At 54.6% G+C, this 22,848-nt stretch overlaps 1 protein-coding gene across 8 annotated transcripts; it reads right to left on the bottom strand.

Moving 5' to 3' along the window:
- Nucleotides 1-623: 623 nt before the first annotated feature.
- LOC125947917 (integrin alpha-PS2) lies at nt 624-21,131 on the bottom strand. Of its 8 annotated transcripts, XM_049673526.1 has the most exons (11): nt 20,853-21,124; nt 18,177-18,885; nt 15,440-15,561; nt 12,460-12,557; nt 12,194-12,323; nt 12,015-12,076; nt 11,859-11,907; nt 10,230-10,301; nt 3,747-7,768; nt 3,587-3,650; nt 630-3,274 (listed from the first exon to the last, which is right to left on the bottom strand). In XM_049673526.1, exons 2-11 carry the CDS (start codon nt 18,431-18,433, stop codon nt 3,270-3,272), a joined length of 4,881 nt encoding a protein of 1,626 aa, XP_049529483.1. In that variant the 5' UTR covers nt 18,434-18,885; nt 20,853-21,124; the 3' UTR covers nt 630-3,269. The 8 variants fall into 8 exon arrangements, with proteins under 8 accessions (XP_049529453.1, XP_049529472.1, XP_049529436.1 ...); XM_049673496.1 differs by having other exon boundaries at nt 624-3,650; nt 21,033-21,131; XM_049673515.1 differs by having other exon boundaries at nt 624-3,650; nt 18,177-18,802; nt 21,033-21,130.
- Between the last annotated feature and the right edge of the window lie 1,717 nt (nt 21,132-22,848).

Here is a 22,848-nt window from a genome sequence, read left to right as displayed (position 1 = left end):
TAAAAAGGGGAATTTAAACCATTTAAGGAAAGTCCGGTATGCGAATGTTCCAGGGGATGGATAGCGGAAATGAAAAATAATTGAATGAAGCGACCCACATGCCGCCACCCCTTTCTGCCGATCGTGCATATAGCCGGGGGACAGGTTCTGCTGGTATTGCTTCCTGAGGGGGGGATTGTAGAGCAAGCAGTAGAGCGAAATGCGCCTGCGTTCACCAACCGTCCTTGAAAAATGAGCGATTAATCGAGAATCATTTTGGATCAGCGCTCGTCATTCGTTCGGCCAATGTGCACATGCCCCGTCTATGTTCCCATCGTGGAGGTGATGCGGGAGTCTGCGCTCAGCCGCTACCTCAAACGGTGCCGTCAACCGTCTGCCCGAGCGAACAGCAGGATGGGAAAAGGCGCATACTGTGCGCAGTGCAGAGCGGTGTTTCGCGATGATCCATGCGAATAATGCTTCGGGGACCCCCATAAAACGCGGAACCCCCCTCTCCACCTCCCCTACCCTCGTTCCTACCTTCCTGCACAGCGTCAGCAGTTATACAGCAGCAGTAGGTTGGGCCCGTCGCCGAAGAATGTGCGCCGTAATCCCGTTATGGAGCACGCTTAAAAGTATAAAGCCAGTTCGGTGGGCCAGTCCTGACCATGTATGAGGCACCTGCTGCCATTGCTGCCGTTTCGGACTTTGGCCGAGCGGCATTCCACTCGAGCGACCGAACCCATCCCATCCAGCACCCCTTATATGCTTTTCGCGATCAGTTTCTGGTGTTTGTTTTTCCCTTGCGACACGATGACTGTTGTTGTCGTTTGTTTGGTTGTTTATTAATTTATTGTAACAAAGCATTATACATTAATTTGTGAATCCGTTCCGTTGTGCTGCTTTGTGAAAAATCGTTCCTGATTGTATTACACATTACGCGCGGAGCGACAAAAAAAGTTTAAAAAACCTATCAAACCTCTACGCCACCCTCTAAGGCACGAAATTCGCTCTCCCTCTCACACTCCCCCTCGACCATTTCAGCCACCCACTTTCGTTTCCCTTTCGTTTCCTTTACTTCCGTTTCCTGCCTTCTTTCACAATAAGTTATTAAGGTTATCTGTGCGGCGGTAGGTTACGATTCGATAAGGCAGCATCCGTGTTAAGTTAATATCAAGCGCGTAATAGAGGAGGGGGGCGCCATAACGCTACGAAGGCCACGGTGGCTCTATTTATGTCAATATCCCTACGGTTTTGTTTTTTTAATAACACTATACATATAATTATCTGTGTGAGAGAGTGTATGTGTATTGCTTTCTATAAAATCTCTTATTCTCGTCGCACACCGCACACCTAGCTCGGTGCCAGAGTGTCGTTCTAGCGCTGCCGGGTATTTATTCATTAATCCTTTTGTTTTTTTTATTATTATTCCTCTCTACTACCTTTCCTCACATCCCATCCCCTCTTCCACTGCTATAAGGCACACATACCGGAGCGGTCCAGCGGGTGTTGCGCCGCGGACGAACCCGCTTATCGCCCGCTTCAACCGCGCCTCGGACTAGGATCTGTTTTTTGTTGTTATATTCTAATGCATGGATTATCGGTCTTCAACTACGGGGGCAGGAAATACGTGTGCTTGTGTGCTGCTACGCTGCTAGCAAAACCAGCCACTGTGTATCAACCATGGAACAACGAAGGCCAGAAGGGGCCTCTCTACGTTTGAACCCGGATGGGTGGACACGTCGCAAACAGCGCAAAACGCTCGCGAGAAAAGCGGCCGAAACACGCGCCCAATATTATTTATGCACTAGTAACATGCAAACTAATTGACACCCATTTATTCAGCATGTTTACGGTACACTTGAGGTACGCATGAATGCAACTGCAGAGTCTTGTAAATATAGTGAGGGCGGCGACTTATATTGATTTCGCTTGTAAGCATGATGCAACCGGCAATCGGCAATTTTCCAATTAGCATGTTCATGAAAACTTTCAACAGGTGTAGTGAAATTCCGACTGAATAGACCAATACAAGCGCTTTTGGGCAGAATTGTACTATTATGCTTAAATCATGTTTTCCTCTTTTTCAGTCTCTTTTTTTTAACCCGATTTCCGATCACACCAATCGTCCGGTATGTCTTTAAAAGTGCCTCCGTAACTGATGCATCATATTACGCCGTCGGTAGCCCGTGGGATTGTAAAACGTTTGATCGATGTGTTAATATTGCCTACAGAACGCTAAATAAAACTATGACGTCAACCATAGGGTCAATACATTGCATCGATACACAATTGGGCGCGTGTGTTGGGGCACTGCTAGTAGTAACGGATGGTGAAGGGGTGAGGGAGGTGTGGAGGGTATCATAAATGGCATCTCGAACTGAGAACTATTTACTAATTTGGCCGGTCTTGTTAAAAACTTTCGTTCTCTCTCTCTCTCTCTCTCTCACGCTCTCTCGTTCTCTCGTTGTTATCTTTCCTTTTCTCTCTGTCTCTCGCGCCTTTTTCGCTCTCTCTCTCTCTCTCTCTCTGGTTTTTCTTTTCCGTTCTATTAGGTACCTTGGGCACAAGGCAGAACAACAACCGTGCTCGATGCGGGAGCCGTCCCAGCAGCTGACGGACGAGCACGGTTTGCGCTGCGGCTACTTCCTACTAATCCTATTGGCACTTCACCTGACACAAATACCGTCCCTCCCTCCTCTCCCTGACGACATCCTCGGTCGTACTAACCTAGATTGCTGCTGCTGCTGTTTGCCTTTGTTTTTTGTTGTCGTTGTTGTTACTTATGAATTGTAACCAAAAAGGTCGCCTCCGCAGTAACTGACTAGTTGGGTAAACAGTTAGGGAAACAGGGGGTTGTTGCGGGGGATGAATAACGGGGGAAGTGGAATAGGAAGGCGGAAGGGGAGGGGGTGTTAATAGGAATGGGGATAATCACTAACGGGGTGGGGGGGGGGGGGATAATAAAAGTCATTTTACAAATACTATTCTGTTAGATCAAAACACACACACACACACATCCGGACGATGCGGGTGCGAGTTGCGACGCCAAATGGCGTGGCACCATGGCCGCCGCCCGCTGGTGTTGCTGGTCGTGGTGCTGGTGGTGGTGGTATTTTTGCGTATGTCAGTTAGGACGATGCGTGGTTCGTGCCACCGTCACACCTTCCCCTCCCCATTGGCACGATTCAAAGGGCCGAGCACGGTCATCTCAACCGACGGCACGCCGCCTGGTTGCTACCCCCTGGTTTGGCTGGTTTGGGACTGGTGGTGCTTCTCCCCGTTTCACCCTAGGCTGTAACGGATCGATCACAATCACGCACGGACACACACACACACATACACACGCGGATACACACACACAGACGCGCACACACACACAAACAGAATGAAAACGAGGTGCGTGTTTTAGTTTTGGCATCCCGCTAGAGAGAGAGAGAGATAGAGAGAAAGAGAGCGAGATACAGGCAGAGGGGAGGGCTGGATCCCGCGGGGGGCGAAAGGCAAAAGGTCCCTTTTCCCACCCCCTCCCCCCCTCCCTTGGCTACCCTTGCCAAAGCCCTGCCTGGCGTTGCTTTTTATAGGTGTTCGTCGCCAGGATAGTTACCGTTCCGGTTTAGTGGTTGCCGCTCGGATGAGTCCGTCGGTCGGTTTCGCTCAAAGAAGCCACACTGCAAGGAGAGAACCCGAGAGCCCGAGAGCCAGAGAGAAAAGAAAGGGATGAGCGCTAGGGGGAACGCGTGTGCGCCGCACAGGGGCCGCCATACCTTCGACAGGAGATAGATGAGCAGGAGCAGGATGAGGGTACCGGCGCACGCCGCCAGCACCACGATCCAGAGCGGCACAACGTCCGGCTTCGGTATCGGTTCCGGTACCGCTAGCACCTTGATCTCGTGCGTCTTGATCGGTTTCTCCTTCGGCTGCCCGATGTACGGTAGCTTCGTGACGCGCGCCACGATCTTGGTGGAAAAGTGGAGCGGCGTCGATGCGGACAGCTGATGGAGCGTGTGGGCGATCGCCCGCGTCCGGAGTGCGATGAACGCGACGTCCTTGTTGCCGATCGGACCGGCGACGCACCGTAGCATTGCGCAGCGCGCCGTATGGCAGGTGAGAGCCTCCTCGAGCGCCCGGTCCACCGGCGTACCGTACTCGGTGCTGGTCGTGGTCGTCGCCTGACGTCGCTGCCGGCGCTGATCGAACCGCTGGTAGTAGCGGAACTTCTGGTCGACGGTCTCGTGGCCCTGGTTTAGGTGCTGCTTGCTGAGGTGCGGTATGGTCGTACCGGCATACTGCTGGCCAGAGTATTGCTGCTGCTGTTGGTGGTGTTGCTGTTGGTGGTGATGATGCGAACCGATGTAATCGTGGGCGCTGGATCGCGGCGGTACATCCGTGCCACCGTCCTCCTCGTATGCTTCCTCGCTCCGATCGTACAGCGCGTCATCGTAGCTGTCCTCGTCCTCATCGCCGACGCCACCGTACGCCGTCGAACCGCTGGTGTAGATCATGTGCGTTCCGTTCGACGACATGCCCTGGTAATGCTGCTGCCCGTGGCCCGTACCGCCCGTCGTATGATGGTACGAGCCCGTGCCTGCTCCGGACGCCATATGCTGCTGCTGCTGTTGCTGCTGGACAGTGGTGCTACCAGAGGAGGATGAAGAGGAAGTGCTCGAGCTGGAGGTGTGACTGGTCGAGCTGGAGCTGGAGGTGCGCCCGGTGTTACTGGTGCTGCCGCTGCTGGTGTAGTCCGTACGGAACCGGTTCGCCATTGCGTCGAGTGCATCACCGTCATGGCCGCTACTCCGGTGGCTTCCATCGAGTGGCAGGAAATCGGTGACGAGCCCGCCGGACGCCCGATGCGAACCAGACAACCCCTCGCCATCCTGCTGGCTCATCATGCGGCGCCTGCCACTCCCCGATGCCGACGAAACGCCGGTGGTGCTAGCGCCAGCAACCGACAGACTCTGTCCACCGGAAGTGCCCTGCGTGGCCACGAACCGGCCGGACGAACCTCCGTACTGGTGTTCCGAGTAGCTGTTGGTGCTGCCGGAGCTGCTGCTGCCGGTGCCTGCGGCGTAGCTGCCTTCCTTGCCGACCGAGATACCGAGCGAGTTGGGACCGATGCCACCATCCGAACCGTACTTCCGATACTCGGTGCTCTCGTACGTAACCCGTCCACCGGGTCCATCTTCCGTGCGATGGATAGTACGGTTGCGAGAGGCGTAGAAGGTGCTCGTGCTACTGCTGCTACTCGTACCACCTCGCTCACCTCCAGTGACTTCCAGCTGCTGTTGGTGTTGTCCCTGACCACCAGCAGCAGCAGCACCGTAGCTTTGGCCTTGTTGTCGTGAGCCCGAGCCATAGTTCGATTCCTGTCTGCGCTCGGTGGCGTAGGACCCGCTGCCGGCTACTCCACTGCCACCACTTGCTGACGACACCGAGGACGAGGAGGACGAGGAGGATGATGATTGCGAGTGTTGCTGCTGCTGTCGTCGCTCGTAGCCGCTGTCATTGGCTGCCGCTCCTCCACCCGAAGTGCTGGACTGGAAGCGCCGCTCGCTGGATTCGTAGTAACGTCCGCGGCCACCGGCACCGGCATCGGTTTGTGTCCGGCTAGCACCAGTAGCGGCGCTGCCGGTTGCTCCACCAGCACCACCAGAGGAAAATGAGATCGAGGGTGTGACGGTGGCACCGTCAAGACCCTGGAGGCGGGTCAGGCGGCCAGTACCGCCGGCAACCGACGAGTAGCTGGTACCGGAGACGCCCACCTTGTCGAGGAAGCTTTTCCGGGCGAGCACCGTATCGAGGGCGAGGTGCCGGCTGTTGGCGTACTCGGTCGGCTGGCACTGGATGTTACCGTGCGTTTCGGGCTGATTGAGCAGGTACATCAGTGGCACCTGGTCGATCGTTTCCGTCGGCCAGAGGACGAAGAACTCGGCCTCGTCGATCGTCGATGGGCCCTCGTTGCGGATCTCGTAGATGTGCACGATCTGCGGACCGAGATCCCGCTCGCTCGTCGCCTCCGCCAGCGGCTTGTACTCGGTGTAGTTGTAGAGGAACTCGTCCGGCAGTGACACCCCCGACAGGGCTAGGTTCGTCCGGATCGAGATGCCGATGCTCTTGCGCACCACATTGTTGTGCAGGGTAAGGCCGAGCTCCGGGTTCGTCGAGTTCGCCTCGAGATAGAAGTCGTAGCTCGGTGCCATGCCAACGGCGAACGAGGGCGCTAGGATGACCTTGAAGTTGACCACCTTACCGCTCGCGAGCGGATTACCGATGTCACACCGGAGCGTACCGTTGTTGGCGTGCGACGGTGCCGTACACAGGACCGGTACATCGCGCACCTCACCCAACCGGTCGACACGCCGGAAGTCGAGCCCGGCCGGTACTGCCATGTAGAAGCCGGCCTCGAACGCATCCTCGCCCCGGTTCGTGATCAGCACCTCGATCGTGAGCAGATTGTTCGAACCGAGCAGATACTCGTCGACCGACTTGATGTCGAGCCGCAGGTCCGGTATGCAGACGTTGTCCGGACCGCAGTTCTTCTGGATGTTGATTGAATCGCGCTGCACCGTACCCCGGTTCGCGTCCAGCACTGGCTCGACGTTCAGCCGTGGCCGGCGTTGCCGGCTGCTGGCGAGCGTACTCGCCGCACCACCAACGCGACTCTCCCGCAAACCGTACCGCATCTCAACCTCCAGTGGTGTTATCTTATCCCGGACGCTCTCGCCCACGTACACCCGCTCGCTCCGGCACTCGAGCTTACCACGGTACAGCCGCATCGACTGGTTCAGCACGTTCCGGCCCTCGTCGTTGAGGAAGAACAGCCGGGGACTGCGCGGACTGCGCGCATCCAGCGTCCAACCGATCTCGATGTCCAGCATGGGTGGTACGTTGATACCGCCGTACTTGAGGCAGGAGTTCACGACCGTACAGGCGACCTGCTTCTGCGTACGCTCCAGCGTGCAGTTCCGTTCGTCCAGCGAGATCAGCTTGTTCTCCGTCTCGAACAGTGTGCTCGCCTCCATCGTGGCGACCGGTCGGGATCGGAAGACGAGCACCTTGTCCGTATCGTACGCACCGACCGCTAGGTCCGGGTACTGGTTACCATCGAGATCGATGCCACCGGCGAGCGAAAAGCCGAACGTGCTGAGGCGCCCCGGGACGCCCCACGTCAGCTCTTCCGCCTGCAGCACCTGCGAGGGTTTGGCGAGGGTACCGGTGCGCGCACCGTAGAACACGTAGACGGCACCGCGCCCACTAGGCCCATCGTACGGTGCACCGACCGCAAAGTCCCCGTAACCGTCCAGGTTGATGTCGGCCAGCGAGCAGACGGACAGACCGAACCGGGCCCGGCTCATGGTGCCGTCGCGCGTCTCCAGCTCACCGAACCGCCGCTGGTCCGCACCGCTACCGTGGTAGATGATGTACACCCGGCCCGTCTCGTACTTGCCCTCGTTGTTCGGTTCCGTGTGCATCGGTGCACCGATGATCAGATCGTCCAGCCCATCGCCATCCACGTCGACCGCGGCCAGCGAGTAACCGAAGTACGCACCGATCTGCTCGCCCGTAATGTTCTGCTGGTTCGTCATGTTCCAGGCGTAGATCAGCACCTTCCCGAGGAGGCCGGCACCGCGCGGTTTACCAACCGCGACACCCTGCGTACCGTCGCCGTTGAAGTCGCCGGTCGTCGCCGAGTAACCGAGGTAGCTGTCATCCTCGTCCTTCTTGTCCTCCAGCGTCTTGTACACCTTGTCCTTCGGGTTGTTCAGGCTGTACGAGTAGATTTGACCTACGTAGCCGTACGGTGTAAACCGGTGAGAAAGAGAAAAAGCGGGGGAGAGAGAGAGAGAGAGAGAGAGAGAGCGCCCGATCGGTGCGCGTATTACTCATTACCGCTCGTCGAGATCCCCAAACCCTACAGCTGATGCAGCCGGCGCTACACGGCTGATAGTGGAAAGCGGTACAGAACCCCGTGTTGCCCGAGCGGGGGTGTTTTTGTGGGACTCCATCGGTTTAAAGTGGGGGCGCCCTTTCCCTTACCTCCGGCCGGGGTAAGGCCCTCCCGTCGTTCCCGTCAGGCCATCACGCCCCGTACGCGTATTTCAATGGTTCTGGAGAGGTTTAGCGCGCGGCAGAAATGGCCAGTACGGACGGACGAGTCTCCTGACAATAAACCGGAAGCCTCACACAGACACACGCGCGCACGCTCAGAGGAGGTAAACGGAAAAAACGCCTGCCTCAAAGCGTGTGCTGCTTTAAAGTAGTAGCAGACGGAGAGAAGCAAAAAAAGTAACAAAAATTGAAAAAAAAAACGGATGGAATGGCACTACGCATAGAGAGCAAGAGAGAGAGAGAGAGAGAGTGTGTGTGTGAGAGAGAAAGAGAGAAAAGGTTGGATGGTTTTGAGAAGGTGATTTTCACACTCCATGCCAGCAGATCAGCAGATGATCTGGTTCGCCTATTCTATCGATCGATCGAGATTATCGGAAGTTTCAGAGTGTGAGCTCCAGAGCACTTCGTTTCTGTTTTGCTCTTGCCCTTCTTGTCGTTATAAATGTCACTGTCCTGAGACACAAAACAGTCTTTCCAACGTTTTACAAAGATTTTTGTTTTTTTACCTGAACCAATATTTACAACTTCGCCCAATGGGCGCTCCAAGTAACTCGCGGGTAGCTGACACTCGATAACCGATAATCAGATCGAACAGATAGATTTGGCCAGATAGATTTGCTGGTCCGGCGGTAGGGAGACAGAGAAGAAGGCAGATGAGGGTAAGAGATGAGAGCCTCTGGGGTCCTTGTTTTTGGGGGGTTTCTCGACCTCGAGCTGCTCGACGGGCGCTGCCACTTCGCTGTTCAAGGGAGTGGGAGCACAGGGTTTCGCCGTTTCGCCGTGACAGCCGCGCTGAGAATAAGGCCCCCGGGACCCACCCCAACATGTAGGTAGATATAGATTAGCCCGCTATATACCCACAACAACAGCGCTACGAATGGGGAGGTGAATGTGAGAATGTGTTGGTCACGTGACACGGCGGCGGATGAGGCGGCATTATACTACAGCGATGTATGGGTATGCCGTTTGGCTGGGTCCACCTCGCTCAGCACAGTCTTGTGTATGCCTTTCGGGTGCGAGGTGGCCACGGCGCTACGAGCTGGCCGCGTGAGAGAGCGAACGGAACAGGCGAACGTGTGGCCGCAATGGGCGCAGAAGGATGGGCAATGGGCGAGGGCAAGCGGAATGTTTCAGCTGTGTATGATATGTCGGTAGAGGATGAGATCTGGGTTAGTAGGAAGGTTCTTCGGTCTTCGGGGATCGAGGTCCACCCAAGGTTTCGCTGCGTAATGGTATGTACATGGGTACACCGGTGGAACACTGTTGAACCTGAATAGCAGCCTAACTGTACAGCAGTAGAGTAACGTCGGGTTTGACGTCAGCAAACTTTTGTAGCAAAACACACACACACACACGGGCGCAAAAACATACAGGTACGCGAATAGGATAGCACCGATGAAATCCATAAGACACACACACACACACACACGCACGAGAGACAGGGGCTAGTACTGCCAGGAAGTGCGCTGCGCACTTGGAAGATGTCGCTAGTCTCTGCTAGTACATAATCCTGCTGCTCGATCGGGGTCAAAAGCTGGTTTCGGGACTCCGGGATGCATGCAGATGGCTAGACAGTTGGAAGTGAGACCGTAAGCCAGCGGACCAATCAAGTAAACAGGAATGCGTTGTACTACATCAAGGATATGGGAGGAGGGAGGTAGCGATCCCACAAAGCGGTCTAGGCTTAACCAGGACAATGGAAGAATTGGTAGGAGTCACCAACTTCTACGCTTTCTACGCGTCGTAGGGAAAAGAATCATTAGAAGTAAATAGAATCATTCTAGCATCAGGATCTTTTGGGAGTGACACCGGTATCCACAGAAACCTTTAGGGGTTAGACCGCGGCCGACGTGTTAATTCATGCACCAAGCGACGATGGGTTACTGATGGGTTGCACCATGCACCACGAGCACTTAACCTTGCAACCTGTACAACGTGAGAAGGTTCTTGTTGTGGTTAGCGAGGAGGCGTAAGTATAGTTGTAAGTCATGTCGAACGGAAAGAAGTATGAGTTCGAAGCGAATTTGTTGTTTAGGCATAACGTAGGTAAGTAGGCGAGAGAGAGAGAGAGAGAGAGCAAGAGAGTGGAGTATATAGGTTGGAGCAGAGTAAAATCGGATCCGACCGTTCTCAGTTACCTTCGCCAAAGTGACCATACCGCGGAGGTTTATAGGGAAACACAACGTCGGTGTTAATGGAGTACATTTGTCCTGAAAACATTCAAAAACAGAGCGTGCACTCATCACAAGGAATGGTGGATATGGATTAATTTGGGGGCTTGAAGGTGGGCTTGAAGGAGGTGTGCATCGGCGGTCGCATCACACAGCCAAGGGATGATCTCACAAAACGCGAGGACGGGGAGTGGGGCGGGGGAGGTGGCCAGAGGGAGGATACTTTAGTAGATCAGCCAGGTCCTAGTTTAGTTCGGGAGTTACATTCCGTTCCGATGCGTGCGAGGCGGACCTCGACGAACGAACAAACATAGGAGAGAGAAGAGACCCATCGGGTGGAGCGGAGCTGCATGCATGTTGATGAAGATGACGGAGCACGCACCAATGGCGCGGAGGTGGCGATTCACGAGTTGGTGGCGGTCGAACCTCCTTGACCGGATCCTTTTTTTTGGTGTGGGAAGAAACAATGTCCAACGATGCCATTCTTTCTTGCCCTGTGCCGATAGCCCCCTGTGATGCTTTTTAACGCTCCCTGACATGCCCGCGGGGCTCGAGTCGGGTCTGAGGAAGGGGTCTCGGGGTCTTGAGGTGGATTGCGGCAACAACGGGATGGCATGCAGTGCGCCTATACCTATATAGGAATCTCTCTACCCTATCAACCCACGCACGCACGCACGCACGCACGCACACAAAACCATTCGCCGGAACGCATCGTCAAAGGCAGGGGATGATCGCAGCTATCTAGAAGCGCTGCTGCCGAGGACCACAGGAAACTACCGTAGATATACGTCACGCTGGGAAAACAAGCGCCAGTGTTCTGGCTCTGGGAGGGTGTGGTGCGGTCGGTGTGGCACACAGATAAGGTGCACTGTGCAAAACCAAAATAAAAACCATTCCTACTCACACAGAAACGCACACACGCACACATTGCTACGAATGGAAGGTTTGGGGGTGGGTGTGTCCCCCTTGCACCTAATGTTGGTTTGGTGTGACGCCTGTATAGGCCGCTACCTGCGCTTACTAAACAAACGAACACGCACACGCACGCACACACACACATACGCGCTATCTACGCAGATCTACAGAGGGAAGGCAGCTACTACAGCAGAAGCTGGAGCAGGAGGGATCGCGCGATCGCGATGGTGTTTTTTGCTAATGCGAATGATGTCGGTATGATGTCGGCATGTCAAGACGCACCCCGATGCCCGGATAGGCATCGGAATTCATTGGCAAAAAAAACAACAAACAAAAATTGTATGTATGTGTGTGTGAAGAGAGAGAGAGAAAAAGAGATAATGTTTTTTGTTGTGCGTGATTGCACACAGCTCAAAAGGCTCAAAAAAGGAAGGGGGGTGGGGGGTGGGGGGTAATGTGTCATGGAAGGATTTGAGAGGGTTTGAATCACACAGAGCGGACTATATAAGACAGGCAAGACAAGACAAGACAAGACAAGAGATCCACAGAGACAGACAGACATGCGTCGGTGATAAGGGTGCAGGATCACCGACGCCATCAACCGACGTGGGACGTGGTACAGAGAGGGTGGGGGGTGGGGGGGGAGGGATCACAAGGGTCGGTGTGTTGGGCAGTCCATACCTTGCCAGTAGTAGCTTCCCGGTGCACCGATGAAGACGCGTGTGCCATCCTGTGGAGAGGAGAGGAGAGAGTAGAGTTAGAGAACGCAAGTATCCGAAAGCATTAGTCGACGCTCCTGCGCACTTCCTGCGGGCACTACTGTGCTGTCTGCCTTACTTTGGTCAACGCCGCGCTGAACCCTGCCTGGCACGAACCCTGCCGATGATACCCCCAATAAGCTGCAGAATAGATACGAGACGAGACAATTGCAGAGAAAGACACAAGAAGAGAGAGAAAGAGAGCGAGAAGGAAAGAGAGAAAGAGATAAAAGACACCCCTGGGGGTACGGTACGTACAGGTCCGGCACGGTGACAGCTCCTGGAACTCGCGCATATTGTTCTTCGCTATGTGGCAGGTACCGACCGGTTCCACCCGTTCCGCCTTCCTCGGTTGCAGCTGGTGAAAGACGTATCGTGGTGCGCAAGCCTGTCCGGACACGCCAGGGATGAAGACAGAGCGAGCGAGAGCGAAAGAGAGGAAGAGAATTAAAAGTGTGCTATCAAACGCATACCACGCAAATCCTACTACCCGCACCCGGTGGTGCGCTATAGCTAATACCTACCACGAGCGGTCCATCGATGCCGGCGCTAACGACTGTCGCACCGAACCATTGATTCGACTTGGTGTCGATTTGCTCGTTCTGATCGTTCATCCGATTGCCTGCCGGTCAAAAATAAACAAACAAACGGAAACACACACACACACACACGACGAAGAAGAAGTGTGTGCATGCAAGGGTGAGTCAGAATCGTGGGTCGTGGGTCGGTCAGGTTTTAAAATTGTTTACAATGACGCCATCGCCGTCGCCGGCGGAACGTGACAGCATCAGCAGCGGAACAGAAGAAGTTTGAATCAGGCAGGCGCTAACTACGCTACCCGGGCGGGCCCAACAACAAGCCAGGGGTATCAAGGGTATTTGGTGGCCCAAGATAGCCGAGGTTTGGTCTCGGAAACTGAATCACCGAAGAGTAAGCAGCACTAACCGGTACAGATAAGGACACAAGGATTGCGCGAACAAGTCACTTGCCAAATATAAAAGAAGCGATAACTGAAAGAGTGGAGGAGTCTTTCTGTGTGTGTATGTGTGTTTTGTAAAGCAGCGTTGCGAGCATCTGCATTCGGAAGTGGTGTAGAAGTTTAATCGCAGGTGACTGGTGCTGTATGACTGATATTCTAACCGATACGTACAGCACGTGTTTGCTCTCTGGGCTCCATGGGCTCTGGGCTCTCTCGCAACGGCCCCAACCCTGGCCGGCGACATGCTTGGGTTGTCGGCAGATATGGCGGGTGGCAAATCACTTGAAGGTCGCGCATGTCGAGCTGATCAATTAGCATCTATTCAGGCAGCGGCAGATGCTACCTCTCCTTTTCTCCCTCTCTCTCTCTTTCTCTTTCTCTCTCTCTCTCTCTCTCTCTCTCTCTCTCTCTTGGTCTCTCTCTCTCTCTTTTTCGATCATCAGGTTGGCACAAGTGAGTAAACATCGACAACGGCTTCAGAACATTGCAGGCTCCGTCTTCATCTCGCCATGCGCCTACATACACTGCAAGGCTCAAGACCTTAAAAACGAAACCATATAGTATCGTCAGCGGTAACATGACACAAGCGACACGATCAGCTCGTCGATCCGGGCCCATATGTTTGCCCATTATGGAAAGCATTTGCAGAGTTGAGCCGATTCTTCGCTAACCAGTTGCCCCAATCAAGTATACGCCACCACACGTCTGATCGACCTGCGACTGATTCACGGATGATGCAACCAGCTACAAGAATCCTCTAGTAGGATGCGCTCCATTGATCGCTCTATCTTACTCCATCACCGGAGGTTTGCTTGAACCGCGTTGCTTCTGCGTTGCGTGTGTCGTGTCATTTGTTACGTGTTTGGTGTGCGCGCACGCATTGAGTGTGTGTGTGTGTGTGTGTGTGTGTGTGTTGCATTGAGCTAGCGCTCGGTGCACCCACCTTTGAACGTGAGGAAGCACTTCTCCAGACCTGATCACATTTCCCGCAGCGGGCAAGCCACGGCAGAGGTTCCACGAGGACGGGTGGTTAAAGAGAAAAGATGGTAGGCGGGGTAGGAATGGGGGTGTGGACAAACAGAGAGAGAAAGAGAAAGAGAGAGAGAGATGCCGAGGGAGTTGCATTCCCGCACGGCCATTAGCGTTGGCAGCGTTGATCGCGTTGCTGATTCCGTGTATTGCTGATCGTGCAACATCAGGCCACATTCTATGGTCCTGTCTAAAGGGTGTGCACGGCGTGCATACTCTAAACCAGCACGCGCCACTACACGGCGACCCTGAGGTCTGTGCGTCTATGAAGCCATCAACTCGCGCAGCTAATAGTAGCGCACGCTAGTTCTATTCTAGGGTACATATCGTGTGGAGGGAATGCGTGTATGCACCAGAGTGGGACACAGGCCGAACGGGAAGCGCGAATGGCACGTTACTCATCTCCGCATCTGCCTCAGAAGAGCTACTAAATTTGAGCGCACGGTCTCGCACGGTTTGCTAGCGAGAGGAAGGTGAATGATGAGAAGAAGGGAGTGCTCTAGACTACCACTACTACTACTACTACTACTACTACTACTGCTACTGCTACTACTAGGACTATTCGTAGGGCTTCTAGTAAGCAACCGCAAGCAGCTAACCAGCCGCTGCTATGTGCCAGGGATGTATACAGAATTAGACAGGTGACTCAACAGACAACAGTAGGTCTATACTGCTGTTGTATCACACCAGCACCAGCACCAACCGCCAGTGGTGCCAGAGACCAGGTTTTAAGGGGCAGAGACTACTTGCCGTACAGATCGAACTGCACGTCCGTGATGTTGGACGTTATGTTGCGGCCGGCGGCCCGCAACTCTACGATCGGTGCACTCCCTGCGGAACCGCGGATGGCAGTCAATGCGTAAACAATGCGGGGAATAGAAGGTGGGTGAGCATAAGGGGCAGCATACAGATGGTCTAGGACAGGAGGCGGACAGGCCACCGGATATGCCGGAACGGGAACGGAAATTGGAAACGGGCGCTGCTGCGCGTGTGTGTGTGTGTGAGTGGCCGCTGATCGAAGTCCCATCGAAGCGCATTCAAGGACCAACGCTAGCGCTTCTCTACCTCTGCCCGTGTAACTATAGGACGGCACAACTACATATATAATATGTAATATACATAAATATATTATGCACAGTGATGGAGACTTCTCCAGAACCACTCGAACAAATTGGCTTTGTAGCGTTTCCGCTTTGTTTAGTTGTTCTTCGATATATTTTATTTTTTTTATATCAAGTGACATCTCCCTGGACACAATGTGTTTATGGCACAAACACACACACAGCAGCAGCAGCAGCAGCAGCAGCGGCGGTCTCGAAAAAGGGAGAGCACGCGCACGAGAGAGGACTGCGAAAGCAGGCTCCCGTGGATCGTGGAACGTTTGAACGGATTGTTTGGACGGGACGGCACGGGACCAGAGGACACGGGAGGAGGTAGAATAGCGAGAAGAAGATACAGGGGAAGAGTGCACGCGCCGTGGTACGGGTGCGCCTTACCTTCGTTATCGAACGGCACCAGAGAGCACCGGGTGTCGTCGTAGATGTCACACCGGTACACCGCCCCACCCTCGATCACGTCCGGTTGCGTGGTATTGGCCGTCGGAGCACCCACGATGACCCTGCGAAAAGGAAAAAAAAGAAAGAAAGAAAGATAGAGATAGACAGAAAGAGAGAAAGAGAAAGAGAGAAAGAGAGAAAGAATTGGAAAGAAGGAAAGAGATGAAATTGAAAAGATGGATACACACACACACACGCACCCACGGAGGAAGATACATTAGCGTTTTCGTAGCCGAATATTTATATCCTCGCGAACGTAGACGGATGTCGACGACGACGACGACGACGACAATCGTGCGCCGAGCCGACAACATAATCTTGAATATGTGGCCACACCGAGCGAGCCCTTTGGTGGATAAAACATGTCGCGCCGACCGAAACTCCAACGGTCGTGTCACGTCATTTCCTACCGTGTGGTACCAAAAGGTACAATGCCCAAACCGTCATGCAACCCGTTCAGCTTCTCGTGCGCCCTCCCCCGGCCCCGTCCCCGTCCCCGTCAAACCAAAAAACCCACAACCGCAGGCGACGGTCGCGATGCAGGGCCCGCCATTGATTCCCAAACATGGTCCGATGGTGCGCGCAATCCAGCAGCAGCAGCAGCCAGTCAGCCAGAGCGAACCGTTGTCCCCAGCATAGGACTCCATATTTGGCATTGCATCTTTGACGGGACCAAGGGCCCGCACCGCTTGGCTTGGAATGGTTTGCGCGCGCCTCGCGATGCCCCCCCCCCCCCCCCCCCCACAGGCGACCGAGGATTCCTGGCCCGACCGATTCGTCCCGTTCGTTCGTTTGCGTTCGTTACCTCGGGGCCCGTAAACCAATTTGCCGTGTTTGAAGTGCACTCGCTGGAGTCGGAAAGCACTCTACACACACACACAGCTCTGACACACACAAGCTGGTTGAGCTGGTGAAGATTCCGATGGTTCCAATGATTCGTCCGATGGTCAAGTTCCGATAAACTTCCCCCCCACCACCTTTGGAGTATCATCAGTCGTCATCGTCGTCGTTGTGCGTGTCTGCCACTGAGACGATTATTTCAATTGATGCCAACCACACGAGTGTGCATGAGGGGTTACGCGCGCGCGCGCCCGGAATGTTGACCCGGGGACCTAGGGACGATATGCGGTTGCCAGATCGCTCGCCAAATCAATCTACATACCGACATCTATCCGTGCTAGCTGGCTGGCTGGCTGGCTGGCCGATTGTTGATTGCTTAATTTGACCAATCCAAAGCGTTCCGTTTCGTGGTTCACTCGTCTGTTGAACGTTCAACGAACCTTCCAGCTCCTCTGCGATGATCCGGAAGACTCCCCGTGGCAATGATGCTTGCTTTTAGGCCTCTCTCTCTCTTTCTCTCTCTCTCTCTTTCTCTCTCTCACTCTCTCTCTCTCACTCTTTCTCTTTCTGGGAAGTGTTTCTTCGCGCCGCTTAACTATCCCGAGGACGGGGCATTCAGAGCAAACAAGTCATTAAAATCGTACATGGCATCGTCGATCGGAAGTCGCTGCAGCAGCAGTAGCAACAGCAGCAGCAGCAGCAAACCGATCTCAAGGCAAAGACTCCGATGGCGCGCTCGACGTAAATCACTCGTCACCGATGCAGTCGCAGCAGCAGCATCTGCGCACAACATGGTCTCACTACTCTTTTTCCTCTTCTTCTTCCTCTTCTTCTTCTTCTCCAATCCCATGAACGCTACCAATCCCATGGAGGCGGTGTGTGTGCGATGTGCAATTGACACTGAAGCGTCATGCGCTGTTAATGGCGGCGACCGGGCGCGCACCATATGGTTTTCCGATGTGGCTCAGCCCGCCCACGCCCGTCCACGCGGCCATCCGCCTTCGGGTCTCGGGTTTCTCCTGCATGTGGAATACGCATTAGCATAACCGTAGGTGCGCCCGGCACGGCCAGGACCGCCGAAACCCCCGGGGAAAATCCCAACGGACCAGGCGGCCAGGCGGCCGGCCTTGTCACGCAACACATTTGCCACTCACACCCCTTCAAAAACCTTTCGAAGCGATATGCTGCAGCTAGCACTGCGGGCAAGACCTGGAGTGGAGACCTCACTCGCGGGTCCGGGTTACGAAATTTGCCGCGGCTTCTTGGGCACTTGGCGACAACAACGCGACCCCCTTTTCATTTTGGGCCTACGGTGGGTGTGTGTGTGTGTGTATGGCCCTGAGAGTTCCCGTGCCCTTTTCCATGTCGGTCTGTTTTTATTTGCTTTTTTACCGGACCGGCGGGACCACAAGGCGCTGCGAGTTTTGCGAGCTGCTGCTGCTGCTGCTGCAAAGAGTGCAACAAACACGGAGGCAGCAGCTCGAAGCAGACAAATACAGTAATGCAGTGCGAGTACATTGTAACCGGACCATTCCACGCGTGGCTTAAAATCTCTCTCTCTCTTTTTTTTTTTCTCTCTATCTCTCTCGCTCTCTGCATATAAGATTCGAGGTCCTAATGAATCGAGCTGATGATGGCCGCGGGCGTACCGTTATCACACCTTCCCCTCACCGCGAATCCCCTGGGCATTCAACAACAGATGGTCAACGCTGCTGGTGCTGCAAAATGCGGTGCGCGTGCGTTGTCCTCGATCGCTTCTCTCTGCGTGTGTGTGTGTGTTCCATTCCAAGTAAAGTAAAGTGGTGGCTGATGGGTGGGCTTTGGGACTGTTACTTACCAGCTCTTGTTTTGCTCGCGGTGGAGCGCCACACTAAAGCCGAACATCGAGTTCGGGTCGCCCTCCTGCAGGATGAAGTTGATCGTGTCAAGGTTGAAAGCAGCGGTGCCCACCGGCCCACCCCACGGACCGGTCCAGCAGCAAACCAGCAACAGCAGCGGCAGCAGCACCGGTAGTGTGTTGACAGCGGTGGTGGTTGTGGTGGTCACCGACGATCGACCACTGGCCCGCCGGTCCATCCTGCTCGTGGATTCCATTTTTCTTTTTCTTTCACAAGTTGCTGCTTCGCACACGCGTGCGAGTCGCTGGTCGCTGGTCACCTGGTTGCACAGTTTTTGGTTGTTTTGCACGCAGCTCACTGGAGCACACTAGAGCACACTAGCACACTAGCACACACACTAACAGCACACTGGCAGCTGGCGCGCAGCCCCCGACCCCCCCTGCGCCCCCCGCTGGCTTGTGGTTCGTGGTCGACAAGCCAGCCTAGCAGCAGGCCAGGCGACGCTCGTCCGCGTCGTGGGTGGGTGATTGGGTGGGTGGGTGTGTCGTGTCGGTTTCGATTCCGGGGATCGTTTCTGTGGGTGGAGTGGCTGGAGTGGATAAGGGTACACACCATCGATTAGCACCTATTTATCGTAGGAAACACTCTGGGTCAGGGCTTGTTTGCTTGCTGCAGCATCATCATCGCCGCCATCATCATCATCGTCAGCTGGCGCGCGCACAGTTACGGGGTTGGCAGGGCAAAAAGGAGGGAAAAAAGATCAGAAGGAGAGCGAAGGTGAGAGGGCCCAGCCCAGCCTCGTGTCCTTGGGGCGTTTATTACATAATCAAACAACCGCAAACCCCCCCCCCCCGCCCTTCCTCGTTCCGTTGTTCCCATTTCCCCTCGTTCGCTCGTTCTTGTTGTCGTCGTCGTTGTCGTCGTCGTCGTGTTTGTCGTCGTCATCGTCATCGTCGTCGTTGGCGCTTCGTCACACGTCACGTCGTCGGTTCGCTGCGAAACATAGGGAAGTCGGCAGGCGCCGGCCAGGAACCCGGGGGGGCCAGAACACGCCAAACCCCTTAGCCAAACGCCAAAGCGCTAGCGCGTTGTCGCTGGTCGATCGCGGCGTTCCTCCGGGGTTCCAAAAAAGGACAAAGAATTCTCTTCTTCTCTTCCTTCCACCGCCCCTCACCCTCATCGGGGGCTTATTTACCGCGGAGGAGGGGGCCCACTAGCCAATCAAGGTAATCGGTAAGCGATAGGTCATCAACTTTCCTTCGAAAACGGACCAGCGGCAGCAAATGGGCGACCACCAGGCACCAGGCACCAGGCGGTGGGCACTCTTGCTTACACACGCAACGCAACACACGCACCCCCCCCCCCCCCCACCCCAGCCATACCGCCATACCGCCTACGAGCCGCAAAAAAGGGTGGCATTTCCGCCACCTTCTTCTCGATGACGACGACGACGACGACGACGGCGACCGGTGGGCGACGTGACGGCAGGACAGCGATGACGGTGGTGGTGTTTCGGGTGGGCCCACGCACCCCCTCCCCCCACCACGACCCCAAATTGACTGATGATGCGGTGGACGGTGCCGATCTATCGCGGGTCGGACGGTGCGTCCGGCGTTCACACTGGCTCCGACATCACCGCAGTGCGTGTTGCGACATACACACACGCACACACACACACACACGCCGAATGAAGTCACCAAACCATGCGCCCTGAGAGGTGGGACTCGCAGGCAGGCGGCACACACAGGATCGACAAGGCGAAGCGTCGCTATCGCGTTCGCGCAATTGTTTGCGCTTCGGAGTATTTCGGGCTAAAAATAGCAGTTCATTTGCGCGTAGTCCCGAGCGAGCGCTCGTGCGCGCCCGCGCACTCTGGCCCATGGATGGTATTGAGGTTCCAAAGGGGAGGAGGAGGGAGGGGGGGGGGGGGGGATTTAGCGGTGGAAAAACTATCCATTTCCAAACCGTTTGCCCGTTTGCATCAGGACCTTCCGGTCCGGTCCATCGCGCACCGAAATCGCGTTCGGAATCCGCGCTCTCGCACACACGTTGTTTGTGTGTCTGTGTGTGTGTGTGTGTACGCTGGAGTGGTGGGGCTGGCCAAAAATGGAACGGAAGTGGAAAGTCGAGGAAAAACCTCGGGCGCGCGCGAGGTGCGGGAAAAACAGATTAAAACAATAACACGATTACACAGCGAAACGTCCCTACTTGGGTACGGGGAAAGGGGGTGAAGTGGGTGGTGGGAGAGGAAGGGATGGGGGGAAGGTGCTCTCTGGGGACTCTGGGTGCGTCGCTCGGGACTCGCGAGCAGGCCGTTCCGATGGTTTGTTTGTGTTCTGCCCACTCTCGGTGGGTTTACACTCTGTCTCGCTGACTGCAGCACGGCACGGCAGTTGCTTCTTGGTTCTGGCACACACACACACACACACACGCACGCGGGCGCGTACAGAACACACGCACTAAACCCCCGACCCTTGCTTCCCCTGTCTGGGTCTGGCCGCACACTCATCCCCAGCTATTGAATGTCGATCTCTCGATCCGCTCTTCTCGCAATACTTCATTTCCATTTTAGTATTTCCTCCTCCCAAACACATCCACCCACCTTTGCACTCGCTTCGAAACGATGCGCCCGCCAACACACGATTTACCACTAATACTACTGCTACTACTACTACCAGCACGGTATCGCAAGGTGATCCAACCGCTCAAATAAGAACAGCAAACTAAATGGAAGGATCGTCGCGGGAGTGTGGTGGGGTGGGATAGGTTGAGGTACAACTCCCCGGGCCCTGAAAGGGAGCGGAGACGGAGCGGATGCACGCAACGGGATGACGGCCCACGTTCACGACACTCACTCGAGTTCGTCACACGGTGTCTTCTCGATGCTGCTGGCTTCTCTCGATCGCGCCGACGACAACGACGACGACGACTTCCTATCTGGTCGGCGTGCTTCGTGTGACTGGCGACGGCGGCACGCGAGACCACGGACCACCGAGGGCCCGCCGAGAACCGAGCCAGGCCGCCACGAATCACCATCACGTTCGCACCGACCGTGTTTCGTTGACGTCGGGCTACCCTTGGTGCCATGGTATGGTGCGCACACTGGGATGCTGCTGTTGCTGCTGCACCATGCCAGAAGGATAGGATTATGATTGAAAACCGTGATCATCATCATCAACATCATCATTATCCTCACCCTCAGCATAATCATCATAAGTTTCCTATTGGCGAATTCTGTTCGCGCGCACGCATGTGTGTGTGTGTATTTTTTTTTTGTTTGTTCGTCTGTTTGTTTGTTTTCTCTACCATTACACCACTTGCTTGTTGTTTTGTTAAGCGCCCAAAAGGGCATCTCGCATACTTTTCAAATATGCTTTACCGTCCAAAAACCGCGAATTCCAGGTCGGTTGCCTAGCGCAATATAAACACTATCTGTTTATCGGGACCGTCCGTTTTGAATTTCTTTTACACGTTTGATGCGTACATTTTGGACATTACCATGGCTACCTATCGAAACTGAAACTGACTAACGCGCTGCGAGTAACATCGATTTGAACACGAGCTACCAACCACAGATGATACCGCGAATGGTTTAGTAGTAAAGTGTAGTAGGCTTGTGTGGCGTTCGTTAACCACAAAAACCAACAAATATTTGATTCGAAAAGACAACGCAGCAGTTGACTGATCAAGTTTGTGCCAGCTTCGGTCATTACCGACAGAGGGCGCTGTACAGGAGCTTTTTAGACGAACAAAAAACTTATCGAAAGCTCGCAAATTGAGCAAAGAAAAACTGAGCTAAAAACGTTAAAAGCCCGTGTCACCAATTTCACCAACGATTTGTTTTTCACCAATTACAGAAGGTTGAAATTCCCCCTAATTTCACCAATTTCACCACTGGTGGAGTGCGGTTGGTTATAGTGAGCAAATAGTGAGCAATACCTGGCAATCCTTGCATAGTGAGCAATACTTGGCAAGCGTGAGCAGCAGTGAGACAAATACTTGCAAAAGTGAAGGAAATGCTTGGGAAATGTGGCAACAACTTACGCCAAAATTTGACGTCACGTCACAGGCACAGGGTGTGCAGGGCACGGTTGGTTAGGTTAGGAGGAGGGCGGGGGAAGCCCAGTGTACGATTTCGACTGGACACTCCACAGGAAAAATGATGATATTTTCTCCGATGCATGCTAAATGGGTTTTTCAATCGGGGACTTTTTTTAACCGGCTGGGGGGAAAATTTAACACCACAGGCCTGGGAAATCGCCTTGCATTTCCGAGCGCGCCAGGGTGTTAAAATCATGGAAAAACTACGATCGAAGAGTGGTTTGATACGAGTAGGCGATGATGGCGCTTGGCGATCGGCAGCGTGAAGTGTACCGTCGTAGGACTGGACACGGTACCGCTAGCACAGACGTTTGGCGTTTGAACCGCCGTCATTCCCAAAAAACCCCATTCCAAAAACGATCTTGCGAATGGCGCCGGGAGGATGGGGTCGCAATTGCTGGAATGCTAACGATTAGTAGTGCCGATTGGCAAACGGGGAGCAAATCATGATATTTCGCCAGCCAAACGACGGTAAAACGATACCAGCGCGTCCAGCCCTTCGGACGCGCACTGGTCGTGCCGTGCAGCGCCACCATACGTCCGTGAGTGGAACTAGTCTCGAGGTCACGT

The sequence above is a fragment of the Anopheles darlingi genome, chromosome X, assembly GCF_943734745.1.
Source record: "Anopheles darlingi chromosome X, idAnoDarlMG_H_01, whole genome shotgun sequence".
NCBI classification, from domain to species: domain Eukaryota; kingdom Metazoa; phylum Arthropoda; class Insecta; order Diptera; family Culicidae; genus Anopheles; species Anopheles darlingi.
This window is presented reverse-complemented; position numbering and strand designations above follow the sequence as displayed.